Source organism: Triticum aestivum, chromosome 4A (assembly GCF_018294505.1).
Source record: "Triticum aestivum cultivar Chinese Spring chromosome 4A, IWGSC CS RefSeq v2.1, whole genome shotgun sequence".
Taxonomy (NCBI): Eukaryota; Viridiplantae; Streptophyta; class Magnoliopsida; order Poales; family Poaceae; genus Triticum; species Triticum aestivum.
The window spans coordinates 607,855,946-607,867,964 of record NC_057803.1 but is presented as its reverse complement, the minus strand read 5'-3'; the positions used below and the strand labels follow the sequence as shown (position 1 = coordinate 607,867,964).

Below are 12,019 nucleotides of genomic sequence, written 5' to 3'. Positions count from 1 at the left end.
TGCAAAGATAAAAACCAAAATGGGCCGGCCCAGGTGGTGGGAGCCCTTGTGTGAAGCCCCGACTACGCCGTCGTAGCGGCACATATGATTTGCCACTGGCTGGCTACAAAAAGCAATTGAAACAGGCCGGCTGTCCTAGCTTTGTTGCCGAATGATCCAGCAGGCCTTTTCTACACACATGCTCGACCACCGAGAAACCAAAAAAAAAAAAAAGACAAAAGTCGCTATGATGGCTTTCACTGTACAAAAATCGTGGAGGTCATAATTATAAGGAAAGACATGGTGCTCATGAAGAATGAATGTGGTAACTCCTAGCCAAAAGAGTAAAGAAATATTTTCACAGAAAAAGAAGAAATATGGTACTCCCTCTACTTTAGTGATCTAAAACATCTTATATTAGTTTATAGAAGAAGCACTTAATTAGCGTGTACCAATGACTTGCACACGGATTATCTTTTTCTTCAAGGAAGAACATGCATGGATTAATTTACAATCTACAAGCACATGTACAAAACGTAGACGTACCATGTATGTATGTACATGGCAGCACACATACACACAGAGTAGGTAACCAGCTAGCACACTGTTACTTCCTCCGTAAACTAATATAAAAGTGTTTAGAATACTAAAATAATGATTTAAATGTTTTTATATTAGTTTACAGAGGGAGTAGTTCGCAAACAAATAAAAAGGCCAGCACAGTGTGTTGCACTCTTGCACGTACACATGCATGCATACGGGTACGTAAGTGGAGTACATACGTACACGTGACAGATACATGCACGTACCCGCTAGCAATGTGCATGACGTGCGTACGTGTACATATACACGTACGCTACATGTATGTATGTAATGCAGATGTAGATTAGGATAGGGCTCATGTGAGTGTCCTCCTGTGCCGACCAGGCCACCACCTTGCATGATCCGATCCATCCATCAACTACCATTTATGTCTGGGGCCGCCGGCTGCCCCCTGACCCTCCTCTGCTGCCGTTGTTCCCCGCGCCGTTGCTGCTGCTGCCGCCGGTGGCATGAGTTCCGCCGTTGGAGTTGGCGCCGCCGGCGTCGATGCGGCGGAGGTCGTCGACGAGCCGGTCGTAGTGGCGCCTGACGTCGTCGGCCGTCTTGCCGCCGCCCACGGCGGCGGCGACGCGGTCCCAGCGGCCGGGCGTGTCACGGTCGTACGTGTCCAGCGCGCGCTCGAACCTCTCGTTCTCGCTCTCGCTCCACGCCGCCATGACCGATCAGATTAAGCTGAGCTAGCCAGATGGGTGTTCTTAATCTGTCTCTGCGACTGGCCTACGTGTGTGTCATTGCAAACCAAGTGTTCCATATATTTATACTAGCTAGCTCGACCGTAGGAAATTAATTAACTAAACCAAATGCAAATGCAAATGCGATGCAAAAGGTAATCGATCGATGTCACAATGTTAATCTAGTTGCAAATTGCAGGAATTGAATCAAGCTACCTACCTAGATTAGCATTGGCGAGCAAAACTACTGGATGGCATTTTATTCCCATCCCATGTATATATGTTTATCACACAAAATCAAAAGGTTTCAGTTGACTAACAAAAGTTAAAGGCACAAGAAATTCTGAGAAAACCAATGGTTTTGCCAATAATAGGGGATCTAATAAATCAGAATCTAGATCCTCTGTCTTTATGGAAATTAATAAGATAAGCTTAGCCAACCATATCCAAATTTGGTGGCATGGATGGCCCATTGCTAGTAATATATAGATGAGGATACTCCAAATAGCTAGGTTCCACTCCCATTCTCATCCATCCATCAGAGGCAAAAATAATAGCACTAGCAATTTTATATAAGTAGGTTAATTAGCATTGTCAAATCTGCCTTTGTGCCCAATATGCATCTAAAAGCCAGGGCATGAACTAGGGGTGTGGCTAGGTCTCAATCGACTTTGACTTGAAGAAAAAAGAAATGAAAAAAAAACTGAAATGAAAAAATATGTACGAATCTCCATGCAAAATCAAAAGAATATAGCAACGACCGAAACATAATGAAGTCTCAGTCAACCGAGACTTAGCAAAACTGATAAGCTAGTCATGAAACGACAACTTAATCTGCCTTCTAACCTCCATAATGTCTTTCTTCTGAGGAATAATGTACGTACGAGGACCATGTATGTGCACATAGATTCCTTAGTGTGCATCGGCTAAACAAGGCGATTATATCAAAGTCAGTGTGCTGACGCATGCGCCCTGCACCTGGGAGAGATTGCAAGCAAACAAGAGCAGTTTCTTAATTTAAATTTACATGGATGGTTTTGAACAAGTACCGCGATCATGGTTCTTACTTTCAGTGCAATTTCAGTAAAATTTCGTTACATACTAAAATAACTGCCTTTCTGTCAAAATATTTCGATAACTCTGGTAGTAGAAAAAAATTCAAAATATTTTAAAATTGTTTTTTGAATTTTAAAAATATCTGTTTTGATCTCAACCAAATTCAAGTGGAAATTTCAGTCCTTCGGCCCGAAAGGAAAACCGAAATCACCGACAATGGCTGAAATACTTCTGAAACTAAAATTCAAAACCATGACAGAGGTAGCTGGTTTATCTTATTCCTGGTCATCTTGAAACGAAATATTTATGTCGACATGCACAGGCTAGAGAATCTTTCCGACCATATTATTCATCTCCTACGTAAGCGCATCGATTAGCCATGGTTGTAAATATAATCACATAATGCAAAGTGATGCAGGGTGACCAATGCACAATGTAGAGAACCTAGCCATGGTTGTAAATATAATCACATAATGCAAAGTGATGCAGGGTGACCAATGCACAATGTAGAGAACCTAGCCATGGTTGTAAATATAATCACATAATGCAAAGTGATGCAGGGTGACCAATGCACAATGTAGAGAACCTAGCCATGGTTGTAAATATAATCACACAATGCAAAGTGATGCAGGGTGACCAATGCACAATCTAGAGAACCTGATGCTCGCTAAATACCCCCTCCGTCTCATAATGTAAGACGTTTTTTGACACAACAACAGTGTAAAAAAAACTGTCTTACATTACAGGGTAGAGGGTGGGGGTATTGATGAAGATGTGAACCATCGAATCAAAGCCGGATGGATGAAGTGGCACCAAGCTTCTGGCATTCTCTGTGACAAGAGAGTGCCACAAAAGCTAAAAGGCAAATTCTACAGGACGGCGGTTTGACCCGCAATGTTGTACGGCGCGGAGTGTTGGCCGACTAAAAGGCGACATGTTCAACAGTTAGGTGTGGCGGAGATGCGTATGTTGAGATGGATGTGTGGCCACACAAGAAAGGATCGAGTCCGGAATGATGATATACGAGATAGAGTTGGGGTAGCACCAATTGAGGAGAAGCTTGTCCAACATCATCTGAGATGGTTTGGGCATATTCAGCGCAGGCCTCCAGAAGGTCCAGTGCATAGCGGACGGCTAAAGCGTGCAGAGAATGTCAAGAGAGGGCGGGATAGACCGAATTTGACATGAGAGGAGTCCGTTAAAAGAGACCTGAAGGATTGGAGTATCACCAAAGAGCTAGCTATGGACAGGGGTGCGTGGAAGCTTGCTATCCATGTGCCAGAGCCATGAGTTGATTGCGAGATCTTATGGGTTTCATCTAGCCTACCCCAACTTCTTTGGGACTAAAGGCTTTGTTGTTGTTGTTGTTGTACATTACAGGGTAGAGGGAGCAGATATTTACGATGTGTCGTACTAGCATTGCTCCAGGCAAGAAGATAATTCCTACCTCACCTGGAAAAAAAAGGGAGATAACTCCTACCTAGCCCTGGAGTATATGGCATTTCCCTGAGATTTAGTCTTTGTAATCTGCATACATGTTGGTACTGATGAGATAGGTAAGCTAGGCATCCTCCATGTCCACAGGAACATCTGTGAAGATCAGGTACTGACATGGGTGTCCGAAAGAAAAGCGAAAACATCACACCAAGCAAACAGCAAGAGCCATTCGTGAAATTCTCGGCACAAGACAGTTGACTTAAACCTCATGTTCATGTCATAGCATCGCCAGCGACGACTCAGATGTCACACGACAAGCAAAAAATGGATAGCGGTAATAGGATCCGAATAATGGTGCACCCAGAGAGGGGCAGTCTGCCTGTTGAGTTGTAGTAGACAGTATGATGACACATGGTGCTGCTCTATGAGCAGGAACTCCCGCTTGCTCGCTGGCAGGCGGAGGCGGAGGCGATCAGATCTCATAGTTCCACGTGCTCTCCGCTACGAGCTTCGGTGCTTTGCTTTGATCGGACAGATCGAACGTCGTCGCAACCTGCACAGACAGAGCACGGCAGGATCAGATCAAAAAGCATACCTGTTAGATCAGATGATCTACAAAGTGAAACAACAAACAGACATGTCCAGCCAAATAATCAATCATGTGTTGTGAGGAAGAGGGATACTCTTATTTAGGGGGAGAGTGTATCCTGTGCACCCGGAGTTTATGTGCTACCAGTGGACCGAACATCAAAAACTTGTACTATAAGTACTAAAAAAATCCGAAAATAATTCAATATGAAGAAATACTCCCTCAGTCCCAGAATATAAGAACGTTTTTGACACTATGCTAGTGTTAAAAACGTTCTTATATTTTGGGACGGAGGGAGTAGCATACATCTAACATGTTACAAAATTTCAGTCGTAAATTCAACTCACAGCAAGAGAAACAAAAATAACAAATTCAGTTGTGGTAGTGCAAACAGGCCCAATTCATGGCCCAGTTTAAGTTAACAACATTCATGTCATGATTTGTCTTTTTGTTTCTCGAGGTGTGAGTTGAATTTTTAGTTAAAAATTGTAAGACATGATAGACATACATTGTGTTCGTGTACGCATTTATTTTGGGAAGTTTTTGCATGAGTTTCTGACATTGGTGCATTGGTAGCACAAGAATCACCGTTGCACCAGATACATGACTCTGGGGGTACACTGCACATATCAGCACTCTGTTCAACAGTCAGTCGCTTCAGTATTTCCTAGTGTTCGAGCGTTGGGTCTTGAAACAGAATCCGATTGGATAATGATGTTTTGAAGACTAGTTCTTACAAAAATCGATGTAATGAGTAGAACATGTACAAGGGACAATGGACAACCTCCTTGGAGGATTACTATTTGCAGACCTGCTAGATAAATCTGTGAAAAACACCACAGGAAGACAGTGCTCTGCATCCTCTCTTATTTCACCGTATTTCAGGCCCTACATGCTTTTCTTATTTACTCAGGGAAGACCAACTAACCTTTGACACCATAGCAATTGGGCTTCACAAAGATAAACCACATATACTAAGTTAAAAATTCTCTTGCTGCACTACATTATTGTCTCTATCTGTTTTGTAAGAGGTATAAACTTGGACAATTTGATGCATTTGCTATGAGATTTTCCTTTGCCCATTCAACATGATATAATTCATGGCTACTATATCATCTAACTTGGGCAATATCAGTTGGACTACCCCCAGGGCTATTCCATAGACAGCAAAAACAAGACCTTAAGATATGTCCGTAAGACGCACTATCAGTTCGACCACCCAAGCAGTAGCACTTTTGGCACACAGCAATTACAGAACACAGCAGCAATTATCCCCAACAACATAAGGCGATGTAGAAAACTGAGAGACAGGAATCCATTATCCAGGCCTTTGTGTTGGCTTGCTAGTAGAGATTAGACGACAATTTGCTGCTACTGCTCTGCTTCTGATGTAAGCCAGCATCCCATGCAATTACATATATGATATATGTATCATGCATCTCATCCAATACTAGAAATAAAACACCATTTTTAGTAAATTTGTCATGATAAATTTTTTGGTTCCTTTAAGGCATGATCTTCTGGTTATCTCATCTACCATCGGAAATACAAGTTGTATTACTATAATGTCTAGGCAAATATACGCACAAATAGTACAGATAACCACCATTACTAAATAGCTTTTCAGCTGTCACTATCCTTAAAGTTTCTTTACCAATTAATAAGTATAATTCAAAGCAGATGTTCAGGGAGCATCAGCTCTCTATACCCATATTTGGGATGAGCAAACTATATCTATACCCACATACATCCTTGTGGTACAAACATAATCACGGTCTTCCATGACTCAGCCAATCCACATCTTCAACCCCTCCCCCCATTTCATCAGTCCATGGGCGTCCCTCTGCCTCCTCAAGTCTAGATCATACTTGGAGTTACCAGTGCTTAAGCAAACTAGACAAAATTTGAGAAATATTGTTGCCAAGAAACTCATAAAGAAGAGTCAATGATGCTTAATTAGATAATCTAGTGCTTGTTCACTAAACAGACCCAATTCCTTCATTCTATTGTCTGCTTAGTTTTTAAGAAAGGAAAAGTTACACCTTCAGTCCTCAGTTCAGGCAAACAAAAACAAAAAGAGAAACATGGTATTTAGATGATGATCTCAAGACACCCTCAGAGCTAGCCTCATTGCAGTAATCTGCAGACACTACAAAATACTAGGAACTATCTTCAGTTGTATATATACAGTGATGTAAAATACTGAAACACAGGAATTCACTATAAAGGGCTTTGTGTTGAATGTTGACTTGCTAGTGGGTCATAAGACAAAGTGGTGCTGCTACGAATCTACATATATCTCAACTGATACTAAAGGAAACCATTGTCCTCCATGACACATCCATATCCTACAGTTTTAGTTTTGTCATATATATTCTTAGAACGCTCATACTATGCTCGTCATGTTCCGCATGCTGTGGTCTGTACTGGATCATTCTGGTGGAGGGACATGATGGCTCTCAGCTGGAATTTTCGTCCCATTACATCTTGTACGCCTGGCAACGGTGTTTCTATTGTCCTTTGGAAAGACAAGTGGCTTGGGCAGCCCTGGCTATGAAATTTCCTTGCGTATTTACCTTTTTCTGGATGAAGATGCTGGATTGAATGTGCTCATGCAGGAGGATCCATCGGTTGAACACCTATCCACTCATTTCACCATCCCGCTCTCTGAAACTGTGTTTCTTGAGCTTTAGCAACTAGCCTATTCGCTCAACGAGCAAGTTCTTAATGAGGATCATCCCAATGATTAATGTTTGGACTGCATAACTCTGGGAGATATTCCTCGGCCAGTTATTACAGTTTTGTGTTAAATGAGCTTCAGGCGCCCAAGGTTTTTTCTCTGGTTAGGACAAGCAAATATCTACTGAAGCAAAAAAGTTTTTCTCTGGTTAGCTCCTGATTTTATAATGTAAAAAATACCATAGGGGTTTCCCTTACGGTTTCACAGGTCCAAAAAAGATTGAGTTAGATACACTACACTCTTCCCAAGTTACTCTGTGAAATTAGATTACATTGTAGATCCGTACAGTGAGTTGAGAAACATTGGCAAAACAAATTAAGAACCATATGTGTGGGCTAGGCATGAAATTATTTAAGGGTTTGCAAACCACGCAGAACAAAATTTTAATACCACTCACCTTCCCTCACTGCTCTAGCTCCCCCATATTCAACACTAGCAATTAATCCACAGAATCATATGTGATCCATACACAAGATCATGGCATTCTGCACTATTCAATGATGCAAGGGTTCCACTGAAAAATGGTGGATTGGTTTCGTTCTAGGCATTACCACAGGCAAGCAAAAATGATGGATCGCGTAATCGAGATGGTACCTTGAAGGAGCCGCCGATGCTGGAGCTCCTGGTCCACTCGAGCCCGAGCTGCTTGGTGGAGGCCTGGTAGGTGCCCCTGACGACGTCCCCGGCGTCGAACTTCCTGGCGACGGCGAACTCCCAGGCGTTCTTGGCGGTGTCGTAGACGGGCTCGATGGTGGTGAGGCGGCCGGCGCCGTGCGCGTAGGTGTACTTGACCCGGCAGCCGCCCCCGCCGAGCGCGTGGGAGACGCTGACCTTGTTGGCGGGGTCGAAGGCGATGGAGAGGTCGAGCGCCGTGCGGCCGGGAGGCGGCCCCTTAGGCGGGGGCGCGGGCGCGGCGCCGGCGGCCGGGGCCGGGATGGCGGGCTTGGGCGCGGCGGGCGCGAGGGAGGTGGAGTGCGTGTAGGTGAGGCTGACCCGCTTGTCGAGCACCGTCGCCGAGTTCATGAACTGGAAGCGCACATCCTGCGCCGTCGCCGTCGTCGGCACGGGAGAGAATCAGATGGGATGTGGGAGGGGAAAGGGATGAACTTTAGGGAGGGGATTGGTTACGTGGTACTACCTGGTTGTGGGGCTTGAGGTCGAGGAGGAAGGCGCCGGGCTTCTCGAGGGTGAGGGTGAGGCCGTCGAGGGAGGGGCCGGCGGCGAAGGCGGCGTCGGTGGCGGAGGCGCGGAGGCGGAGGTCGCCGGCGGCGGCGAGCGCGAGCGTGGCGGCCGCGGTGGCCTTGTCGCCCTCGTAGCGGCCCTTGACCGTCGCCTTCATCCCGGCTCGCCTGGGCTTCTCCGGTTCCTTCCTTCCTTCCTCGGAGTCTCCGCCGCCGCAGCCGCCGCAGCTGGTGGTGGTGGAACTGGTGCTAGTGCTTGGAGGTTGGACCCAACAACCCTCCCCCCTTATCAACGGCCGGCCTCCTCTCCCGTTTATTTTTTCTCCCCTTTTTCGGTGGCGACTCCGTCGCCCACTATCATCTTCTTGAGCCCAATATCACCCTGCCTTGAGCCCATGACCAGCGTTGTGACTTCTTGTCATTGCTTTCCCAAAAAGAAGAGAGTGTCCAATTTTTTTTACTCAAAAAAAAAGAGACAGAAAGGAGTGTGCAATACTATGACATGACAAGATTTAATCTTTCGGATTAGGATCATGATTAAGTTTCAAGAACCACTTTGTTGGTGGGGCAACAAGTATTTTGCAGTGCTCAGGCAACCGGCCGAGAAGGGCGGAAAACCATCGTTGTTCCTGGTTTATGCCGATACAAACTTGCTATCTCGTGTATTTTGGGACGGAGGAACTGCTTATTTTCCCCACAACGGTGTGATTCCATAATCTTGCTAAGGTTGCAAAATGGTGGGACGAAGGGAGTACTACTTTATAGTGCTCGCTCAACCGAGAAGGGCGGAAAACCATTTGTAGTTTCTGGTTTATGCAAATACATATATCCTACCGCAGCTACAGTACATTACTCTCCACGGTATAGCTGGCTGCGCCCTGGATCCGGTGGCCATTTGCTCAGTTGCAATGCATGCCTTGTATAGTTGGACATGGCCTGCAGTAGAGGGGCGCGTCTAGGTCTCGCATGTAGCGACACCGAAGAATTCCTCACCTCCAAGAGCCTCTGCTTGGGCTGGCCAACTAAAATGTTACATTCGTTTGTTTTTCACAATTTTTAATATTTTGAAATAACCTAAATACATGTGTTTGAAACATCACTTCACTGAAATTTTTAAAACGTTCACCATGCGTTAAAAATATTGTTCATGTAATTTGTAAACGATATCATGTGATTCAGAAAAAATGTTCATTACATTTAACAAATGCTCACGCGTTTTAAAATCATGTTCGTGGCATTTTAGAAAATGTTGATACAATGTAAAAACGTGTTCACATATTTTTGGGAAAAAGGTTATTCACATTTAATGAATGTTTGTAACACTTTAAAACATTTTTGCACGTTTAAAAAATGTTCACGGCATTTATGAAATATGTTTAATGTGTGTTAAAAAAGTCCACCTTGTATTTAAATTTTTTGATGTGCATTTAACAATACATTAATAGTTATTCAGAAAAACAATCATCGTGTATTTAGAAAATGTTTAGAATGTATCTAAAAAATGTTCAACATGTATATAAAAAATATTGAATGTGCATCTGATAAATTTTCAACATGTATTCAAGCAAAAGTTTGTTCAACTTGTATCTAGAAAATGTTCTGCATGTATATGAAAAAATTAAAACATGTTTTCAAAAAATTCAACATGTATTTAGAAAAATGAAGAAAAAACAAAAAATTGAACAGAGAAAAAAACAAAGTAAACTGATCCGCAACCGCATGATATCAATAAAGACAACCATGATGGGCTTCCCTAGAAAAAGGGCAACACTACGCACATGCCACTCCAATGCATATATACCACAACATCGTACGGTGGAAATTGACCTTAATCTACCTACAAAAGGTGTAGGAAAAAATAGATCCTAATAAGTCTTAATATGTATCGACTGTATTGTAAGCTTCATCCCGCCACTCAAGGAAGCACGTGGCATGATAAAAACAACGAAAACAAGGCATTGTAGTAAATGAATGTGAATGGGGAGAAAGGAGATGCAGAGAATTATTTTATTTTACATACTACAAACATTTAAATATCTCACAACAGAAATGTCATATCCACGGCCGCCTTGTTTGAACTTCACGGTATTTTAAGGGTGAATTATTTTGATCTAGTCGGCAAAAACATGGAATCATAATTATCTCTCAAGTTAGTTAATGGACATCCAATAAATGTATGATAAATTTGCATACTCCTATTTTCCGAGGGATTGCAGCATAGACATATTTTGCTCTACACAGTAACAACATGGTGTATAATTAAAATACATAGAACATAGAACTATTAAGAACAAAGACTAAGCATTAAACAATACCCCTAACAATCACCAAGCCATTTCACCTTTTCAAAATATTTATTCACACCTTGATATTTCTCCCTCTTTTGTTCTTCGGGTCAATTGTATCATAAACTACATCCGGTGACGGTCATGACATAAATCTTAGATTAAGGTTGCAAAGAGAGCCTTGTCACAAGTATAAAAATTGTTTCAATATGCAGTGAACATCAAATTTTTAGGGTGACAAATCATACGTTTTTAGGGCAAACTATGTTGTCACAAGGATGTAAATTTCCTTTAGCAAGCACGGCAAAATCCGACATGTTCAGTTTTGCCAGGATTTGTTGTGCTTGCCAATTGAATTGTCATCCTCGGTACAAAATAATTTGCAATAAGTAGTTTAATTTTCCACCCCTAAAAAAAAAATCTTGAATTGAGTGTCTGGCTGGTCACAGCCCCTTCGGAATGAACAACTGCGTCAGACGTAAATAACACGTGAAATGGAAACTAACAAACTTCTGTGGTGGCCTTGGACCAGTGGCGGAGCGTGAAGCAAAAATGAGGAGGAGGCAACAGGCAACTGGTTCAGATTTATGAAAAAATAGCAAGTGACAGCAAGAAAATGCAAGTTCATCTATGTATCAGATATTTAGAGCCATTGGAAAATATGCACATATATATTAATATATAAAAATGTGTACAGAATATAGCAGTCTAAGAGCACCTAAGCATACTGAGGCATTTAGCAAGCTCCTAACCTTTCAGCAAAATACGAGTCAAACATGGATAGTTAGACATCATGGATGATTCGCTCAAGAGTTGCTCTCCTCTTCTTCCGATCTTTGAAGTCAGCAATTATATTTTAAAAGGTGAATTTTGTTGCAAGTTCTCGTTCAACTTGTATAAGCAAGCGAGGTGTTCATCTTCCATTTTGTTGTGCAACCTTGTCTTGATAATCTTCAAGCTAGAGAAGGCACACGGAGAGTAGCGATTCAGTGCCATGGCTCATCTGCATCTTTGATGAAGAAAAAATTCAAAACAAATACTAGAAAAAAAATCATTGTTTGCATGGTTGATAATTTGATGCGTGAGGTGTGCTTCAAATTTCAAGCCATTTGAACATATGAATAGCTCTTGAGGAAAAATACAAATTTATGGTCTGTAAAAAAATTATTGTTTATGTATTGTTCTTATCCAGATTTTTTTATTGCCGAGAGCTAGTCATATGTCCAATGATCTAAAATTTGGAGCACGTCGCACGTACAAAAATAGCTACCATGCAAAAAAAGGATATTTTAAATTTTGTTTTGTATTTTTTATTTTCATGACCGAGTGCAAATGAGTCTGGACTCAGAAATGAATATTTGGAGATACACATCTTTTTGTTTGGTGGCACACTGTAGTAGCTAGTTCCAAATAGTACATTGATATAATCTCGAACTAAAGTAGACACTACGTACTTGTTCTTACAAGTAGAAAATAGG

The 12,019-nt window shown here is 42.3% G+C and overlaps 2 protein-coding genes across 2 annotated transcripts; both read right to left on the bottom strand.

Moving 5' to 3' along the window:
- Positions 1–892: 892 nt before the first annotated feature.
- On the bottom strand, positions 893–1,278 carry LOC123082568 (protein RADIALIS-like 3). Its single transcript, XM_044504875.1, has one exon. The coding sequence runs from the start codon at positions 1,236–1,238 to the stop codon at positions 948–950; it is 291 nt and encodes a 96-aa protein (XP_044360810.1). The 5' UTR covers positions 1,239–1,278; the 3' UTR covers positions 893–947.
- Positions 1,279–3,978: 2,700 nt separating this feature from the next.
- LOC123087498 (outer envelope pore protein 24, chloroplastic) lies at positions 3,979–8,537 on the bottom strand. Its single transcript, XM_044509516.1, has 3 exons — positions 8,214–8,537; positions 7,670–8,116; positions 3,979–4,299 (listed from the first exon to the last, which is right to left on the bottom strand). Exons 1-3 carry the CDS (start codon positions 8,412–8,414, stop codon positions 4,219–4,221), a joined length of 729 nt encoding a protein of 242 aa, XP_044365451.1. The 5' UTR covers positions 8,415–8,537; the 3' UTR covers positions 3,979–4,218.
- Between the last annotated feature and the right edge of the window lie 3,482 nt (positions 8,538–12,019).